The 21,501-nt window shown below is 40.5% G+C and overlaps 1 protein-coding gene across 1 annotated transcript in view; it reads right to left on the reverse strand.

Annotated features, from left to right (window-relative positions):
* Positions 1 to 5,624: 5,624 nt before the first annotated feature.
* The window catches only part of PI4KA (phosphatidylinositol 4-kinase alpha), a 442,522-nt gene continuing 426,645 nt past the window's right edge, over positions 5,625 to 21,501 (reverse strand). The window contains 6 exon segments of the mRNA XM_053701959.1: positions 5,625 to 6,369; positions 6,515 to 6,598; positions 6,689 to 6,778; positions 9,428 to 9,587; positions 9,807 to 9,927; positions 21,287 to 21,412. Of these exon segments, the coding sequence (XP_053557934.1) occupies positions 6,318 to 6,369; positions 6,515 to 6,598; positions 6,689 to 6,778; positions 9,428 to 9,587; positions 9,807 to 9,927; positions 21,287 to 21,412 (633 nt within the window). The 3' untranslated portion in view covers positions 5,625 to 6,317.

Genomic DNA, 21,501 nt, shown 5'->3' on the forward strand with positions numbered 1-21,501 from the left:
AGATATGTTTGTATAACACACTAAGTAACAGGGATTGGAAAACATATTATAACATTTTATTCACACTGTATGGTTGGCCAACCAGTTAGATTTGTTTTAAGAATCAATTTCTATTGTTTTAAATTTTATTGTATGTATTTATAATTCTAAAAATAAATAGATCTCATTGAATCCAACTACATAGTAAGACTATCTTTCCTTATTGGGTAATTAAGCACAAGCGCTTAAGAGTCTCATCCAATCCAGATTTTACCCCCACTTTGAAGTTTGTGAGATTACTTCTTCGAGACTCCCTAGCTTTTACCCCCACAGCGCATAGTTTATTAACCCAACACACAGATAACTCAGAGACTCTTCGAGCCGAGGAAATAGCCATCAAAAACAGAACTTTCCAAGATAAAAGCTTAATATCAATGGAATGAAGGGGTTCAAACAGAACACCCTGAAGAACTTTAAGAACCAAGTTTAAGCTCCACGGAGGAGCAACAGTTTTAAACACAGGCTTAATCCTAGCCAAAGCCTGACAAAAAGCCTGGACGTCTGGATTCTCTGCCAGACGTTTGTGTAAAAGAATAGACAGAGCAGAAATCTGTCCCTTTAACGAACTAGCGGATAAACCCTTTTCTAAACCTTCTTGTAGAAAAGCCAATATCCTAGGAATCCTAACCTTACTCCATGAGTAACTCTTGGATTCACACCAATATAAATATTTACTCCATATCTTATGGTAAATTTTTCTGGTAACAGGTTTCCGAGCCTGTATTAATGTATCAATAACCGACTCCGAAAAACCACGCTTTGATAGAATCAAGCGTTCAATCTCCATGCAGTCAGCCTCAGAGAAATTAGGCTTGGATGGTTGAAAGGACCCTGAATTAGAAGGTCCTGCCTCAGAGGCAGAGACCATGGTGGACAGGACGACATGTCCACTAGGTCTGCATACCAGGTCCTGCGTGGCCACGCAGGCGCTATCAGAATCACCAATGCTCTCTCCTGTTTGATCCTGGCAATCAGTCGAGGTAGCAACGGAAATGGTGGAAACACATAAGCCATGTTGAAAACCCAAGGGGCTGCTAGTGCATCTACCAGCACCGCTCCCGGGTCCCTGGACCTGGATCCGTAACAAGGAAGCTTGGTGTTCTGGCGAGATGCCATGAGATCCAGCTCCGGTTCGCCCCAACGAAGAATCAGTTGAGCAAACACCTCCGGGTGAAGTTCCCACTCCCCGGGATGAAAGGTCTGGCGACTTAGAAAGTCCGCCTCCCAGTTCTCCACGCCTGGGATGTAGATCGCTGACAGGTGACAAGAGTGAGACTCTGCCCAGCGAATTATCTTCGAGACTTCCAACATCGCTAGGGAACTCCTGGTTCCCCCTTGATGATTGATGTAAGCCACAGTCGTGATGTTGTCCGACTGAAATCTGATGAACCTCAGTGTTGCTAACTGAGGCCAAGCTAGAAGAGCATTGAATATTGCTCTTAATTCCAGAATGTTTATTGGGAGGAGTTTCTCCTCCTGAGTCCACGATCCCTGAGCCTTCAGGGAGTTCCAGACTGCACCCCAGCCTAGTAGGCTGGCATCTGTTGTTACAATCGTCCAATCTGGTCTGCGAAAAGTCATTCCTTTGGACAGATGAACCCGCGACAACCACCAGAGAAGAGAATCTCTGGCCTCCTGGTTCAGATTTAGTAAAGGGGACAGATCTGAGTAATCCCCATTCCACTGACTTAGCATGCATAGTTGCAGCGGTCTGAGATGCAGACTCGCAAATGGCACTATGTCCATTGCCGCGACCATTAAGCCGATTACTTCCATGCACTGAGCTACTGAGGGGCTTGGAATGGAATGAAGGACACGGCAAGCATTTAGGATTTTTGATAACCTGGACTCCGTCAGGTAAATCTTCATCTCTACAGAATCTATAAGAGTCCCTAGAAAGGGAACCCTTGTGAGTGGTAACAGAGAACTCTTTTCCATGTTCACTTTCCACCCATGCGACCTCAGAAATGCTAGAACTATCTCTGTATGAGACTTTGCATTCTGAAAACTTGACGCTTGTATCAGAATGTCGTCTAGGTACGGAGTCACCGCTATGCCTTGCGGTCTTAGTACCGCCAGAAGCGAGCCCAGAACCTTTGTAAAAATTCTCGGGGCCATAGCCAACCCGAAGGGAAGAGCTACAAACTGGTAATGCCTGTCTAGAAAGGCAAACCTTAGGTACCGATAATGATCTTTGTGAATCGGTATGTGAAGGTAGTCCACTGTGGTCATATACTGACCCTCTTGGATCATGGGTAGGATGGTTCGAATAGTTTCCATTTTGAACGATGGAACCCTTAGGAATTTGTTTAAGATCTTCAGGTCCAAGATTGGCCTGAAGGTTCCCTCTTTTTTGGGAACCACAAACAGATTTGAGTAAAAACCTTGCCCTTGTTCCGTCCGCGGAACCGGGTGGATCACTCCCATTACTAAGAGGTCTTGTACACATCGTAGAAATGCCTCTTTCTTTATTAGGTTTGTTGATAACCTTGACAGATGAAATCTCCCTTGTGGAGGAGAAGTTTTGAAGTCCAGAAGGTATCCCTGAGATATGATCTCCAACGCCCAGGGATCCTGGACATCTCTTGCCCAGGCCTGGGCGAAGAGAGAAAGTCTGCCCCCCACTAGATCCGTTTCCGGATAGGGGGCCCTTTCTTCATGCTGTCTTAGGGGCAGAAGTAGGTTTTCTGGCCTGCTTGCCCTTGTTCCAGGACTGGTTGCCTTTCCAACCCTCTCTGTAACGAGTAGCAGTCCCTTCCTGTTTTGGAGCGGAGGAAGTTGATGCTGCTCCTGCCTTGAAATTACGAAAGGCACGAAAATTAGACTGTTTGGCCTTTGATTTGGCCCTGTCCTGAGGAAGGGTGTGACCCTTACCTCCAGTAATGTCAGCAATAATTTCTTTCAAGCCGGGCCCGAATAAGGTTTGCCCTTTGAAAGGAATATTAAGCAATTTAGATTTAGAAGTTACATCTGCTGACCAGGATTTAAGCCATAGCGCTCTGCGCGCCTGGATGGCGAATCCGGAGTTCTTAGCCGTTAGTTTGGTTAAATGCACAACGACATCCAAAACAAATGCATTAGCTAGCTTAAGGGCTTTAAGCTTGTTCATAATCTCATCCAATGGTGCTGTGCGAATAGCCTCTTCCAGAGACTCAAACCAGAATGCCGCTGCAGCAGTGACGGGTGCAATGCATGCAAGGGGCTGTAATATAAAACCTTGTTGAACAAACATTTTCTTAAGGTAACCTTCTAATTTTTTATCCATTGGATCTGAGAAAGCACAACTATCCTCCACCGGGATAATGGTACGCTTGGCTAAAGTAGAAACTGCTCCCTCCACCTTAGGGACCGTCTGCCATAAGTCTCGTGTGGTGATGTCTATTGGGAACATTTTTCTAAATATCGGAGGAGGGGAAAAGGGCACACCGGGTCTATCCCACTCCTTGCTAATAATCTCTGTAAGCCTTTTAGGTATAGGAAAAACGTCAGTACACACCGGTACCGCATAGTATTTATCCAGCCTACATAATTTCTCTGGGATTGCAACCGTGTCGCAATCATTCAGAGCCGCTAACACCTCCCCTAGCAATACACGGAGGTTCTCAAGCTTAAATTTAAAATTTGAAATTTCTGAATCCGGTCTCCCCGGATCAGATCCGTCACCCACAGAATGAAGCTCTCCGTCCTCATGTTCTGCAAATTGTGACGCAGTATCGGACATGGCTCTCGTGTCATCGGCGCGCTCTGTCCTTAACCCAGAGCTATCGCGCTTGCCTCTTAACTCAGGCAAATTAGATAATACTTCTTTCATAACATTAGCCATATCATGCAAAGTGATTTGTAAGGGCCTTGATGTACTTGGCGCCACAATCTCACGCACCTCCTGAGCGGGAGGCGAAGGTACTGACACGTGAGGAGAGTTAGGCGGCATAACTTCCCCCTAGTTGTCTGGTGATAATTTCTTTACCGGTAAAGACTGACGTTTATTTAAAGTAACATCAATACAATTGGTACACATATTTCTATTGGGCTCCACATTGGCTTTTAAACATAATGAACAAGTAGATTCATCTGTATCAGACATGTTTAAACAGACTAGCAATGAAGGCTAGCAAGCTTGGAAAAAATCTTTCAATAAATTTACAAGCAATAGAAAAAACGCTGCAGCGCTTTTAAAAACACAAAAAAAAAAAAAACTGTCACAGTTGAAATAACAATGAACTAATTCAGTTATAGCCAACAATTTTAACAGTAAATGTATGAATTTAGCAGAGGATTGCACCCACTAGCAAACGGATGATTAACCCCTCAATACCCAAAAACGGATAATCAATTTAAGATTTAACGTTTTTATCACAGTCAAACACACTTTCACAGGTCTGCTGTGACTGATTACCTCCCTCAAAAATGAATTTGAAGACCCCTGAGCTCTCTGGAGACGTCCTGGATCAAGGAGGAAGAAGCAGGAAGACTGTGCTAGAATTTTAACTGCGCAACAAGGCGCTAAAAAAGGCCCCTCCCACTCATATTACAACAGTGGGAGATCTGTTACAACGGTTTTTATGCAGAAATATACGTTAGCCATATGGAAAAAAATCATGCCCAAAAAGATTTATCACCAAAGTACCTCACAAAACGAATAACATGCCAGTAAACGTTTTAAAAACAACTTTCCAGTGTTATGCAAAGTTATCACTAAGCCTGCTACCAGTCGCTTCTACTGCAGTTAAGGCTCATACATTTATTTCAGTATTAACAGTATTTTCTCAGTCAAATTCTAGTCCCTAGAAAATAACTCAACTGCGCATACATTTATCAGCCTGATACCAGTCGCTACTACTGCATTAAAGGCTGTACTTACATCATATGGGTAACAGCAGTGTTTTCTTAGTCAATTCCATTCCTAGAAAATATTACTGCACATACCTCATTTGCGGGGGACCCCGCATGCTATTCCCTTTTCTGAAGTTACCCCACTCCTCAGAATGTGCGAGAACAGCCAGTGGATCTTAGTTACGTCTGCTAAGATCATAGAAAACGCAGGCAGATTCTTCTTCTAAATACTGCCTGAGAGAAAAAACAGCACACTCCGGTGCCATTTTAAAATAATAAACTTTTGATTGAAGAATAATTAGGTAAAAAACTCCTATCTCCTCTTGCGACCTCCTTCTTTGTTGAGACTTGCAAGAGAATGACTGGATATGACATGTGAGGGGAGGAGCTATATAGCAGCTCTGCTTGGGTGATCCTCTTGCAACTTCCTGTTGGGAAGGAGAATATATCCCATAAGTAATGGATGACCCGTGGACTGAACACACTTAACAAAAGTAATTGTATTTATTTTTCTCCTCATTTTATTTGTAGCATCCCTTTACTATACTTAGTGTCCTAGATTCTACCAACTGTGTATTATTAACAGGCACCATTGTATTTATTTCATTCATTTTACAGCATAGCCAGTCAGTCTAGAGCTCATCTATCCTTGACTTTTTTTTTGTACAACTTATATTAAATTACAGTACAGTATATTGTTTTCAAAAGAGAAAACCACCAGGCAGAACAGATTTTCTTCATAACAAAACAAGTTAGAACTTTGTTCATTCTTTAATTACAAGTCATATGTTAGACGGATTTTGCATACAGTTTTTACACACACAAAAGGAAAGTAGCTTTCTTCATATATCCTTCTTAAAATCAGGGGCTACAGTGCAATGTTCAGTTCAGTGACTCCAGAAGGACAACCTATGACACTTCTGTTTCTTGCTTTAGTCCTCAGATGTTGGTAGAAAGAAAGGAAGCTTATATAGAAGTAATTGTCAAGCTGCAAACTAATATAAATATAAGAGCATTTATATACTTACAGCATAAAGTGCAGTGTAAACTTACAGTGTCACAAAAAAAGAATAATCTCTGTTTCAGGCCATAAATAATTTAAAAAAAAATTCTCCAAGTAAATTATTTAAATTCTAATTCCAACACGTACGCAAAAAAAATAAATTGCATCTCTATTTGCATTACAGTCTTTCGGTTTGGTTCAGCTTATTGACAGTCAATTATGATTTGTGTGAATACAGCTAAACGAGTCCATGCCAAAACTAGGAGGGGATTAGCACGGTGCCATCTGCCCTCTAACTACTCTTGTTGGCCCCACTTCTCACTTAACAATCACTTCCAGATATCCTTAAATAATGGATCTTATCCTTGTATTGGGGATCCTTGAGACACAATAGGAAACAGATCACTATAACAGCAGAGGTGCTCATGGTAAGATAGGGAGATCAATATGGGATGTCATTCTGATAGTACTGGATCATGTCATATGTTCTGCTCCTGGAAAGCAAAAAATAAGCAGTTAAGAAACACCTTCAGAAGTTATAAAGAGGAAATGCTACAGCCAACATAGGCTAATGATGGCGGTGGTGGAGGAAGAACAATATCAAGGGTATAGCAAAACAAGAAGGGGAAACCTCAATACCTGTTACTTAGGAAACAATTTTGAATAATCTTCAAGATAAAATTTGCTGCTTCTCTTTCAGTCATGTTGGGACTGAACCGGTTCCTATTCAGAGTATAAGACAAAAGGGGATATAAGATCAGAATATAAAAGGGATATCCCCACCACATAATACTGAGATAGAGTTAAACTAACTTTAAAAGTTTGATGGTTTGTCCACGGAAGCAGGGTAGTCCTGTGTCCAACATGAGAGTGACCAGTGACACTACAGCATCCATATAAGGCCTGTGACACAAAAACAGAATGAGTGACAAGAGTAATTTAAACTGTGAGAGATGTTTGTGTTACATATGAATTGAGGAAGACAAGACTTGCAAAGTGATATATACGGTATATATATATATATTTTGACATTAAATAGGATATGACACCTATTAATGGGAGGGAGAAAGTTACAAATATAAAACACATAAAAAAAACACAATGGGGTCCCTACAGTGAAGCTGTAATAGAATAGATTGGTGCAATGATGCTTTTGTTTACAATGAAAAGTAGATACACAAATTAACTTTTTAAACATAAATGTCATAGAAGTTAGGTTATAATGGTTTTTACAGCCATGAAAAGCAAGCAGGCCATGGTACTGCACAAATAAACAGAGTGCTGTGCTGTATAAATCTCTCGCCATTAACCAAATTCTGCCCACATCTGGTCAATAACCAAAAAATCTAGCCCCCATGGGGACATTATTGCTCAAATTGTTAGAGAAGGTGATTATCTATCTGGTTGGGCAGAACTATGCTCACCTTTAAAAAAACTTATCCCAACGGTTTTAAATGCAATTAGTATCAATATAAGGTGGCGCAAATTAATGCAGTTCTGTCTTTAGTGGTATAAGTAGAAATATTAACTCACTATGAGTGTGATTAATCTACCTTTGTGGGTGTTAAATAGAGATATTCTACCTGTATAAGAATAAGAAATGTAGACTAGAGTTCCATAAATATAATACATTTTTATTTAAAATTATGTATACCAATTATACAGTCTGCTCACATAATAATCTGTGTAATATACAGTAAAAAAATTCCTAAAACAACGGTGTTGCTGATATAACTAAAAAACAATTTAATATAAAATGCAATTGCACAAATATTCAGGCATATGCGTAAGAATAAAAACTATATTCCTATCGATTAGTATGTTACTATTGTTCTTCTTAACAAAAGGACTGACAGTATAAAAATATATGAATATATATCACAAATGTCCGGTCTTATAACAGATGAGCTGAACAATTATTGAAGATGTTCGTAGGTATATCAGCTTCCTTAAGGGTTTGTATTAAGGGTTTGTATTAAGGCAGACAGGGGTTAATATTTTTCATCATTCAGATCGTATAAGAAAACATATGAGGCAGATATTATTTCTAGTGCGGCACTTAGACTAGCAGTTCTTTGACTTGCTGCTCACACTTCACTATATTGTTGTTTCTTAAATTCAGCGTCTCTATTATTGTACTTAGGTGGTAAGTTACATACGGTTTTTCGCTGGATGTAGGGATTCCTTCTTTAGAACAGTGCACTGTTGACGATCTCCTTCTGTAGTACAAAAAGTGCCGGTGGAGTGCTATGTCACTTAGCCTCCGTTTACCAGCTGTACTGATGGTTGTGTCTCCTTAAATTGCCGCTTCCCCAGTAACGGACCTTGGTGGTGACTCCGTGAGCTCAGATCCACAACTTGCTTCTGTCTTTGTGAGTTGTATTAATCCAGACTCTGTATTTCTTTCACCGGTCTTCTCACTGCTATCACAGCCGACAAAGTACTCCTCTGGAGCTTGGTTGTTTGGCTCACTTCTCACTCTCTCAAAGTTCAAATGATCAGGTTTCTACGCGTTTCGGCGTTGCGCCTTTCTCAAGACCCTTAATACAAACCCTTAAGGAAGCTGATATACCTACAAACATCTTCAATAATTGTTCAGCTCATCTGTTATAAGAACGGACATTTGTGATATATATTCATATATTTTTATACTGTCAGTCCTTTTGTTAAGAAGAACAATAGTAACATACTAATCGATAGGAATATAGTTTTTATTCTTACGCATATGCCTGAATATTTGTGCAATTGCATTTTATATTTAATTGTTTTTTAGTTATATCAGCAACACCGTTGTTTTAGGAATTTTTTACTGTATATTACACAGATTATTATGTGAGCAGACTGTAAAATTGGTATATATAATTTTAAAAAATACATTTTAAATAAAAATGTATTAGATTTATGGAACTCTAGTCTACATTTCTTATTCTTATACAGGGAGAACATCTCTATTTAACACCCACAAAGGGAGAATAATCACACTCATAGTGAGTTAATATTTCTACTTATACCACTAAAGACAGAACTGCATTAATTTGCGCCACCTTATATTGATACTAATGACATTATTGCTCAGTTGGTTCCACCACTGTATTATGATGAATTTGCATTCACGTATCACTAGCCCTAATGATAATAGGTTCAGGAAGCTAGTACCATCCATGTGGAATGAGTCCAGGCCAAGGAGACAGTTTTTCCTAATATATTACACACAAAAAAAACCTTCAACAGAAATTAAGAGGGATTTCTAAAAACTGCTTTATCCTGACGACACATCAGATGTAACTCAAAGAAGATTTCCCAGCCTAAAACATGTTTAGCCGTGTTCAAAGCCACCAGCAGAAAAGTCTTAAAGTTAATATCTTTAAAACTGGAGAACCTGTTGAAATAGTGGGCACATGGTCCTCACCATTATTTTATTTTTAAATAGCTTATCAGAGGGATGCTTATATGAATGACTTGTTAATACACTAGAGATATAAGAATAAAGCTGGATACATTGCTCTTGAAGATCAAATACGGATGATGGAGTGGTGTTGGGTTGTTCCTTACCTGACGGCCAAGTACCCTCGCACACACATCTCCATGAACCATTTAAAGGGAGTGGCCTCCATTTTTCCTCCCATAATCATCACCATCTCATCAGTAAGTTTAATATCTGGCTCCCAGCCAAGGTTACCTCCAGGGGAGCTCTCAAACATGAATCCAAAATCTATAGGCAGAACAGAAGAGGCACTTGAGGACCAAAAATAAGTTTGGAAGTATGAAAAAAAGCATAACAACAATAATAAAGAAAAGCTGAAAAAAGAGGATGGAAGTAAAATGTTATTGGTCACAGAGAAATGCAGGAAAAACAGAAGTGAAGAAAGGTTGTAATTTAAAAAAAAAAAAAAAGATGCTGGAAAAAAAATTGGGAGTTAAAGCAACTAACCAATGTGGATAATGTGACCCAATTTATCCAGCATAATATTGCCGTTGTGCCGGTCTTTAATCTGAAGCAGAAAGAGCAGGAGGCTGTAGGCTGCCATGCTGCGGATAAAGTTATATCGAGCCTGTGGGGAGGGAAGTGGTAACGTTATACACATACGTGACAACACAAAAGCATATATGATGATGGATAAACCAGTGATTTCACATATGATTACAGTTAGTAAGGTGGTAAATAACTACTGTTTATACATTCACTACAGTTGATATTTAACCATAATTAATGCGTTCACTAAAAAAAACATAATTTATGCTTACCAGATAAATTCCTTTCCTTCCGGATAGGGAGAGTCCACAGCTTCATTCCTTACTGTTGGGAAATACAACACCTGGCCACCAGGAGGAGGCAAAGACACCCTAGCCAATGGCTTAAATATCCCTCACACTTCCTCATTACCCCAGTCAGGGAACAAGGAAAACTAGGAGAAACATTAGGGTATAAATGGTGCCAAAAGAATAAAATAAATAATAGGGGACTGCCCAAGAAAAACCCCGCGGGGGCCGTGGACTCTCCCTATCCGGAAGGAAAGGAATTTATCTGGTAAGCATAAATTATGTTTTCCTTCCTAAGATAGGGATAGTCCACAGCTTCATTCCTTACTATTGGGAAAACTATTCCCAAGCTCCAGAGGACACTGAATAAATAACGGGAGAGAACAAAAAGGAAGAGGCGGACCCTATTCTGAGGGCACCACAGCCTGCAAAACTTTTCTCCTGAGAGCTGCTTCAGCCAAAGCAAAAACATCAAACTTGTAAAATTTTGAAAAAATATGTAAGGAGGACCCGGTAGCCGCCTTACAAATCTGATCCATAGAGGACTCGTTCTTAAAGGCCCAAGAGGAAGCCACTGCTCTAGTGGAATGAGCCGTTATCCTCTCAGGAGGACGATGTCCTGCTGTCTTGTAAGCAGATGACACTCCTTAACCAAAAAGCTAGGGAAGATGAAGTAGCCTTCTGCCCCTTACACTTCCCCGAATAGACAACAAACAGGAAGATTGTCTAAACTCCTTAGTAGCCTGAAGTTAGAACTTCAAGGCGTGAATCACATCCAAATTGTAAAGTAAGCGTTCCTTTGATGAAGAATTAGGACACAAGGAAGGAACCACAATCTCCTGATTGATGCTGCGATCTGACACAACCTTAGGAAGAAAACCTAATTTAGTACGTAAAACTGCCTTATCTGCATGAAAAATTAGATAAGGGGGCTCACATTGCAAAGCAGAGATCTCAGAAACTCTGCGCGCAGAGGCAATAGCCAATAAAAAGCTAACCTTCCAAGATATCAATTTAATGTCAATGGAATGCAGAGGCTCAAACGGAACCTGTTGCAAAATCCAAAGAACAAAAGTTAGGCTCCAAGGAGGAGTCCCAGATCTAAACACAGGTCTGATCCTAATCAGAGCCTTAACAAAGGACTGCACGTCTGGAAGCTCAGCCAGTCTCTTGTGCAATAAAACAGACAGGGCCAAAAGCTGTCCCCTCAGGGAACTAGTAGAAAGGCCCTTCTCCAGCCCATCCTGGAGAAAAGATAAGATCCTGGCAACCTTAACTCTGTGCCAGGAAAAACCATGCTCCTCACACCAGAATAAGTAGGTACTCCACACCTTGTGGTAGATATGCAGAGTAACTTTTTTGCGAGCTTGAATAAGAGTATCAATGACACTCTCAGAGAAACCTCTGTTGTCTAAGACTAAGCGTTCAATCTCCATGCGCTCAGCCTCAGAGAATCTATATTCTGATGAACAAATGGACCTTGTATCAGCAGGTCTCTGCGACAAGGTAACTTCCACGGAGGAGATGAGGACATCCCCACTAGATCCGCAAACCACGTCCTTCGCGGCCACGATGGAGCAATCAGGACTACTGATACCCACTCCTGCTTGATGCGGGCCACCACTCGAGGAAGAAGTGGTAATGGAGAAAAAAAGATATACGAGTTTGAACCTCCAGGGCACTGCTAGTGCATCTATTAGATCTGCTTGGGGATCCCTCGACCTCGACCCGTACCTGGGTAGCTTGGTATTGAGACGGGACGCCATGAGATCTATCTCCGGCGTCCCCCACTTGTTGCATATCTCTGCAAACACCACAGATGGAGAGACCATTCGCCTGGATGGAAGGATTGCCTGCTGAGAAAATCCACCTCCTAGTTGTCCACACCCGGAATGTGGACCGCCGACAGCGAACAGCTGTGGGCCTCCGCCCCCTCCAGAATCTGAGATATTTCCTTCATCTCAAAGGAACTTTTCCTCCCCCACTGATGGTTGATGTAAGCCACCGAGGTTATATTGTCTGATTGAAATCAGATAAACTTCGACAAACCCAGAAGTGGCCAAGCCTTCAAGGCCTTGAAGATTGCCCGTAGGTTCCAAAATATTGATCGGGAGGGAAGACTCCTCCTGAGTCCACAACAGCTGTGCCTTCCTGGCACCCCAAACAGCTCCCCATTCCAGATAGGCTTGGGTCTGTAGTCAGAATGTCCAAAAATGGTCTTAAGAAGCATGTCCCTCGGGACAGATGATCTGGACAGAGCCACCAAGAGAGCGATTCTCTCGACCGCCTGTCTAATACAATCTGTTGAGACAGATCTGAATGATCGCCGTTCCATTGCCTCAGCATGCGCAGTTGTAAAGGTCTGAGATGGAACCAGGCAAAAGGAATTCTGTCCATAAAGGACACCATGAGACCAATCACCTCCATACACTGAGCCACAGAAGGACTCAAGGAGGTCCAGAGGGCAACACATGCCAAAAGTTAGCTTGCAACGTCTCTGGTCTGTTAGAAATATCCTCATGGATATGGAGTCTACTATAGTACCCAGGAATTCCACCCTGATACTTGGGGTACTTTTCCAAGTTTATCTTCCATCCATGTGATCGAAGAAGACTGAGAAGAGACTCCGAGAATTCTTCTGCAAGCCGAAAGGATGGTGCTTGCACCAGAATATCGTCCAAGTATGGGGCTACTGCAATATCCTAAGTTCTGGCAACGGCTAGGAGAGCCCCCAGAACCTTCGTAAAGATTCTTGGAGCAGTAGCTAGGCCAAACGGAAGGGCAATGAACTGGAAGTGCGGGTCCAGGAATGCAAACCTCAGTAACTGAAAGTGTTCCCTTTGGATTGGAACATGAAGGTAAGCGTCCTTCAGATCTATAGTGGTCATAAACTGGCCTTCCTGAATTAAAGGAAGGATGGACATTATCGTCTCCATCTTGAAGGAAGGGACACTGAGAAATTTGTTAAAGCACTTTAGGTCCAGAATTGGGCGAAAAGTTCCCTCCTTCTTTGGGACCATGAAAAGGTTTGAATAAAACCCCAAACCTCTTTGTTCTATAGGCACCGGGACACCAACTCCTAAGGAGGATAGATCCCGAACGCACCCTAGAAAGGCATCCCTCTTTTCTGGTCTGGTAGACAGATTTGAGAGAAGGAATCTGCCTCTTGGCGGATGAGATTTGAAGCCTATCTTGTATCCCTGAGATACCACCTCCAGGAGTCTGAAAAAAAGAGACAGTCTGTCCCCTACACAATCCGATCCCGGATCGAGGGCCGTCCCTTCATGTAGATTTGTTTTCGGCGGGCTTCTTATTCTGCTTGGATTTATTCTAGGACTGAGCCGGCTTTCAAGTACTCTTTGGTTGCTCAAGCTTGAAAGAGGATTGTTGTCGTTGGGATTTATCAGAACGAAAATGAGAATATTGTCGTCCCTTAGACTTGTTCTTCTTATCTTGCGGTAGGAAGGCACCCTTGCCTCCGGTAACCGTAGAAATGATGGAGTCCAGGCCTAGACCAAAAAAAATCTTTCCCTTGAAGGGAAGAGAAAGGAGTCTGGACTTAGAAGTCATATCCGCAGACCAAGACATCAACCAGAGCGCCCGGCGGCTAGGACCACAAAGCCAGAGGCCTTTGCATTTAGGCGAATAATGTGCATGTTCGCATCACAGATAAAAGAATTAGCAATTCTCAGAGCTTTAATTCGGTTTTGAATATCCTCGAGGGGAGACTCCACCTCAATGAGTTCCAACAAAGAGTTGCACCAGTATGTAGCCGCTCCAGCAACCGTGGCAACTGCCGCCACCGGTTGAAACAAAAATCCAGTATGTTGAAACATCCTTCTCAGAAAGGTTTCTATTTTTTTATCCATCGGCTATCTGAAAAAAGAACTATCCTCAAGGAGGTATAGTAGTACGTTTAACAAGCATAGAGAGCACTATCCACCTTAGGAATGGAGCCCCAAAAATTCAGTTGAGAGTCCGGGACTGGGAACAACTTTTTAAAAGTAGAAAAGGAGGAAAAGGAAGAACCAATTCTTTCCCATTCGTTCTTAATAATGTTCGCCATGTTAACAGGCTCAGGAAAAGTCAAAGGAACTTTCCTGTCTTCGTAAACTGTCTAATTTAGGTATCATAGGTTCTTCAGGCAGCCCAGCCTCTGGAACCTCTAATGTAGACAGAACCTCCTTTAATAAAAAACTCAAGTGCTCAATTTTAAATCTAAAAGGACGGTTCCTCCGCAGCAGGAGGCTTAGACGCTAAGGACTCCGACCCAGAAAGTTCACCCTCAGAAGCTACAGAGGTTAACTCATCATCAGATAACTGGGACATAACAGGTAAATCCGATAAATATTTAGATGACTCCAGGTCAGGAGAGCTATGTTTAACCTTTCTCTTGCGTTTGTTAGAGCGAGGTAATGCACTGAGGGCCGTTTGTAACTGCACGGCAAAGTCCGCAGGAAGAAGGCCCCTCCGGATGGAGAATTAGATGTGCTACGGGGAACTGCATGTGGAGTGGATAATGTAGCAAGGGTAGTAATCTCACGGGAAGCAGGCTCGTCTCCCTTCTTAGACTTTATAATGGTGTTAAGGCATGTGGAACATAATTGACTGGGCGGAAAAACCATGACCTCCTCACAATATAAACAGGTTTGATTTAGTACAGAAGGAGAACCTTTTAACATGTCAGAGTCCTCCATAGCTCAGGTCATACCCACAGAAGGACACAAATAAAAATGTTTTTTATTATAGAAAACTGCACCTTTATACTCCCAATGGCTGGGGCACTCACCACCTCCTAGACCCAGACAGTTAACAGAGGAAACGCTCTCCCCAGAAAAAAAAAATCACACAAAGCAGCATGTAAATAATTAATACACTGATTAATTAACCGCAACTGTTCAATAAACCCCCTTCAGAGGATATTAAACGTGGATCCTATCAAGGTATAAAGGAGCCACACTGTGACCCTGTTATAGTGTTTTATGTGTAAAAATTTAAACAATCCTACCTCCAGGATCCATGCTGTGGAACAGAACACAGCCTCTCAAGAGTGAGTCTTTTTTTTTTTTATTGAGGTTAAATATAAAAGTCAACAGAAAAAAGAAAAAGATTATAACAATCAAGTTGTCAAAAAATAAACAAATCTGTTACATCACAGTTATAACAATGACAATTATAAATAAACCTCCTATTTTCTATTTTCTGATGCATAGAGATGGAAAATTTTAAACCTCTCTTTATCAATGTACAAGTGAAGTAACGAAAAAAAGACACAAAGATTATTACAAAAATGAGCAGCAAACTGGCTATTATTAGCTGATCATTCTGAACTTAAGTCCTAGACATTTCTCATCAAGTAACTAACATGACATAATGCGGTTTTATGTTTCTACCCTGTGTATCTAAAATCATGAACCGTAATCTTTTTTCATTAATATACTTTCCTAGATTTTCCTTCTCAAAACACAGCAACAGATATAAAAACAAAATAAAACAAAGCAACAAAACAAAACAGAACAAGACAAAAGAAAAAAAAAAAAAAAAAAGGGAAAAAGGAAGGGTCAATGTACCGGGGTATTTCTCTCCCAATCCCTATCTCTGCCACCGCCTCGCCCCCATCCCGCCCCCCCAAAGCGCCACCAACTAGGATTCTCTCATGGTATCATTAATCCAAATATGTGGAAAAATATCCAGTAGCGTTAATTCCGCGAAGGTCTGTGAGGAAAGAAAAGGCGACAAAATCCTCTTTTGCAAGGAATGTGGATAAGATAAAATAACTGGCGTCCATTTCCAAAAAAACTTCTTGATCCTTTTCTCAGATGCTTCATGAAGATGAAACGATTCGAAAACAATTTGATCTTGTAGTGATCTAAAGACCATAGCTAATCCCGGTATCCGCCTAGCTTTCCAATTTTTGAGTATACAATATCTAACCGTAAGAATAATGGTATTTAGGCTATTTATAGTATTCACATTAAGAGCCTCCTGTGGGGGGGATAGAAAAATAATATCCTCCGCAGATAAAGCACATGATATTTTATATAATTTATTAAACCAGAAGATAATCTTCAGCCACAGTTGTCTAACCATAGGGCATGTCCAAAACATATGGAGTACATCAGCTCTATCATGTGAACAACGAGGACATAAATTGACCAAGGACGGAAAAATTCTAGAAATTTTCCACGGGGAAAGGTAAAAATTATTAACCAGCTTCATGTGAGATTCATTCCAAGAAATTGGGACTTTGCACTTATGTAGAGAGTCAAAACTCTGAGTAATCTTATCATGATTTATCAAGGGAATTAGCGGGACCCAAGATTTACAAATATTGTCCTTGAATAGTAGACTCTGTTTGTTCAACATGATATCATACATCAAGGATATAGAAGAGTTTCCTCCCACAAATTTTTGTATGAGAAGCTTAATATCCGTCCAGTCAGAAAGAGAAGGAAGAGACCAACTTTGTGATAGGACAAAATGACGAATTTGAAAGTAGGCAAATAAATTGGATCTAGCTAAATCATATTTATTAAAAATAGTATCCGCTTCTAAAAATTGATCATTCTCATCAAATAACTGTTTTACATAATATAGACCTTTATCGGACCAGACTTTAAAAGCTTTTTGATAGAGACCTGGCAAAAAAATTGGATTATTTATAATAGGAAGCCATTCAGAGAACGAATAATCTATATCTAGTATTGCACAAAACTTCTGCCAGGCCAATACTATATTTCTAATAGTGATGAGACAGCTAACATTCTGAGGTAGTTTCTGGACAGCGATATGTAGTATAGCCTTTAACGCAAATGGGGTAATCAGATGGTTTTCTATTTCTACTGATGAGACTAGATTAGTACCAGCTAACCAATCTATTGCCGTTTAAACCATCGCAACCAGGTTATATAATTTGAGATTGGGAAGCGCCAAACCCGCCGATCCGTAATTTTGCATTAGTCTGGCCAGTGCAATGCGAGGCCTTTTATTATTCCAAATAAATTTGGAGATTAGGGCATTAAAAAGCTTTAAATCCTTATTTAATATAAATAGAGGCAGATTCTGGAGAGGGTATAATAAACGCCGAAAAATTATTGATTTTATCAGATTTACTCTAGCTGTGATAGACAATGGAAAGGCGGCCCATAGATGTAAATCAGATCCAATTTTTTGAAACAGAGGCTCGAAATTAGCCTTATACCAAAATTTAGGATTTTTATGTAAAATTAAGCCTAAATATTTAATAACATCAACCATTTTAAATGGGATATCAATGCCTGCTAACTGAGGGTTATTTATACACATTAATTCGCTCTTTTCTAAGTTAATCTTATAGCCTGAGAAGGAACTGAAAACTTCTAACACGTGTATGATCATGGGGATAGACTGCTGGATATTGGTAAGAAAAACCAGCACGTCATCTGCATAAAGCAGCGTTTTAAGACGGTGTGCACCGAATGGGACTCCCACCAATACATCTCTAAATCGAATCGCAAGCAGTTCCAGCGCTATATTGAAAAGTAGAGGAGATAAAGGACACCCTTGCCTGGTGCCTCTCTGTAGTGTTATTTTAGGAGATAAGGAACCATTAATAAGCAAAAAGGAGATTGGATTATGAGATAACCTGACAATAAACTTGACAAATTCCCCTTTTAAGCCAAATTGATCCATCGCTCTAAAGAGATATTCCCATACAATCGAGTCATCGAAAGTGCCATGTGCTTTGGACTCACAGGAGAATGATTGTTTATCTGGATTTTTTAGACGCCAAACATCTACTAATTTTAACCTGGCACAAAATTGTGATAAGTATTTTGCATTTTTTGCATATACTGATCTATTTTTATTAGACAATCTGTCTAGCACAGGACACAAAGTGGCATTGAAATCACCCCCTAAAATTAAATTTTCTGTGATAAAAGGAAATAATTTAATTTTTATTTTCTCCCAAAATTCTCTAGAAAACTGATTTGGGGCATATATATTACAAAATATAAATTTAATGTTTTTTATAAAAACATGGATAAGTATATATCTTGCAGCTGGGTCTATTTCTACCTTCTCTATCTTATATTCCAGTTCTTTATGGAAGAGAATAGCGAACCCACATTTTCTAGATGGACCAGTCGTAGAAACTACTTCCCCTACCCATTTTATCTTCAATTTAGCCGCTTCATGCTCATTAAGGTGTGTCTCCTGAAGGAGAACAACATCTGGATTATATCTTGCTAGGGTCAAATATAAATTATTTTACTTTTTTTGTCTTTCGTTTTCACAGGCATTATGGGAGAATTGGATTTCCCCTGCGTGATAAATTTTTCCATCCAAAATGTGAGTGAAGAAAAGAAAACCTCCCCTAGTCCGCAAACAATGCCAGGCAGTAGCCTGCGAAGTGAACGTGCGAAAATACAACCCAGATACGTGTTAAAAAACCCCAAAATAAATGTGTGTATATAATAACAGACCCTCGTCTCCCTATCTTCTTTATTGTGTATGTGCTTTAGCACTAGCCTTTCGCTATGTGTCTCGTGTGTATTTTATTTGAGTGTTCTCTGTAACACTCCACCCTTATTAATTAAGAGAAAAAAAAAAGAAAAAAAAAAAAAAGGAATCAAACAGAAGTGAATAGGGCCTGTGATCTCTAGGACAGAAAAAGCTTTTCCAAAGCCTAATATCAATTAGATAGATATCCAGAGAAAGGGAACATATAGTAAAGGGAAGTTTCCCCAGATATATTTTGTAAGAGAAAACACAGACTATTTAGCGTACAATTAATCAGTACTATAAATATTATAGTTTCTTAAAGGTGATCTACAGGATTTACAATAAAGTTATCCTAAATAAGGAAAGCTTTTCCCTTTCTTTATCGTGGTAACCAGTTATCAAACAAATTCTGCGTAGTTAGATAAAAAATATGAGAAGTGTCAAAGAGATATTAAATTATTAAGATCTTCTTAAACAAATGACTCAAAAGCCATTAACATTGCATATGTATAGACCACTTGAATGGGTTAACTATTAAGTTAACATAATCTAAGCCTTGTAACACCTAGATTTACAATCAAAAAAATAAAAGAGAGCTCTACAAAAATAAAGATTGCCTGGATCCAGTAATAAACTAAGAGCTCCCAATTCCTTGCCCTTATTTCTTCAAAACACTGTAAAGTACTTATACCATGCACTTTAAGTACAAATACTATTATATTATGGTACCAGTATTATAATTATGGACAAATAACAGAAGAGAAAAGAAGAGGGTTAATAGGAGATCACAACGGTTACAGATAAATAAATTACTCTTTTTTTTTTTTTTTTTTTTGCAAGGTAGCGTCCATAAAGAATTTTTAAGCTCAGGTTGTACACTCTGGCCTTCTCAATAGCGTCCAGTGTATTGTTTCCAGGAATGAAGATAATGCAATTACTCCTTTCTTCCCCTTTTTAAGTAGTTCTAGTAAACAGTCTTAGCAGTATTTAGACACAGGGAAATCCTCATATCACTGTAACGATGTATTACTAGGCCTCCACCCACCACAATAGCAGAGTATGAACACAAACAAAGATTCTAGCAAATAGATTGTAACAGGCGTTTGTCACTCACGTATATATCGCCCAGACTGTTCGCTCAGTCCTCAGGGAGTACTCTGGGGCTCTCCTTATGGTTTCCAATCAGCAATCTGCTCCCCTCTTCAAGCAACACAGTTTCTGGGTGATTTAACAAGCCTGTGTGAGCTCCGTATGGGAATGATGGATGTCGTCTACTTCCTGGCACACCTTCGTTTCCTATTGGGTGGGAAGGCTCGCACAATGGGCCGCTTACTGATTGGCCGAGAATCTTCAACTGTTATGTCCCGGAACACTAGACACTGATACCTTTGCTAAGGTTACTTTCAATGCTCCCAGGGAAGTTAGCGTTCTGTAGGTGTCTTTGGTGTCCTAGGGGGTATTGCTACCCCACAGCGGGCACAACTGGTCCTCAGGGTTTATCCCGTACAGGTAATCTGTTTTCGCTGCCAGCTATCATCCTTTACAAGAATACTGGTGTGTGGCTTGAGTAAAATAAATTGTCTTATTATAGTAAATACATGTTGTACACACCACGATGGACAAAAAGCAGGTACAAATCACTGAGCGCAGTACTCAGGTTGCCAGTTCTTGACAGAGTAGCGAAGTTGCGGCTTTGACAAAGAAGCCGATATTGAGACTTTTGTGGGTTTCCCGTCTGGGCTTGAGTAGCGCTTGCCCGGCTCCCTAGGATGCTGTCCGCACCAACAACGGGAGATAAGACGCCAGAAGAGAGTAATATGGAGCTGATCAAACTTCGGCTCTCAGCGCCGACACAGCGTGTTCACACTGCACAGCTCCTCCCACCGGAAACCCCGGAAATTGACCAGCAAGATGGATGTTCCTGTTTGTGCTGTGTCACTGTCCACTATCAAGCACTTGGTTGTCGAGTGACAGTCTTATAGCAGCGCTCCTGACATGGACTTGAGTGAGAGAAAGAAGGCAGTGAAACTCGTCAACACTGAATTCTTAGGAGCTGTTAGCAGTAGTCTGGATGGTTTCGCAGAAAAACTTTCCCTGCATCTCCAGACTCTAACTTTCATCAATACTCTCACTGAGAGGTTGACATAACTACTTACAACTCCAGTCCTATCTCGAAGGGCAGATACCCATTTTCAGGACTCTACGAATCTTCTGACACTTCTCTGCCACCTCCTAACGTGACGAAAGGCAAAGAATAACTGGGGTAATGAGGAAGTGGGAGGGATAGTTAAGCCTTTGGCTGGGGTGTCTGCCTCCTCCTGGTGGCCAGGTGTTGTATTTCCAAACAGTAAGGAATGAAGCCGTGGACTCTCCCTATCTTAGGAAGGAAAAGGATCACAATCTTTAAAATCATACCTGACCCTACAACTTGCTACAGAATGATTGCTTAGATTAGAGCAGGGTTTAATTTAAATCTGATTCTAATTTTTCACAGCACATGAAGACAAACGTAATCAATAGACGTTAAATGGCTGTGTTCCCCAAGTGCAAGTAAAATTGACAGTTTTATATGCTTATAAAACTTTTATTGCTCACATTTATACAATGCATAAACATACTTTAAAGTGTAGAGATAGCACGAGGCTGCAGTGATAATGAGAATATTACCTTCTGGAAAGCAAGCGTAGACTCATCCCCGTACTGCCGCGTGAAGTAGTCATACATGCCAAAGTCAGTCTGGCGGCCCAGCTGGTCCCGAGAGGTGCAGTCTGGTATACATTCAATAACTCCACACTGCAGAAGGAGAAGTGTAAGAAACATACACAATCATAAGACAATCAGATACTGTATCTATTTAAAATGTCCATATAAAGAACTTAAAA

The sequence above is a fragment of the Bombina bombina genome, chromosome 2, assembly GCF_027579735.1.
Source record: "Bombina bombina isolate aBomBom1 chromosome 2, aBomBom1.pri, whole genome shotgun sequence".
Classification (NCBI taxonomy): domain Eukaryota; kingdom Metazoa; phylum Chordata; class Amphibia; order Anura; family Bombinatoridae; genus Bombina; species Bombina bombina.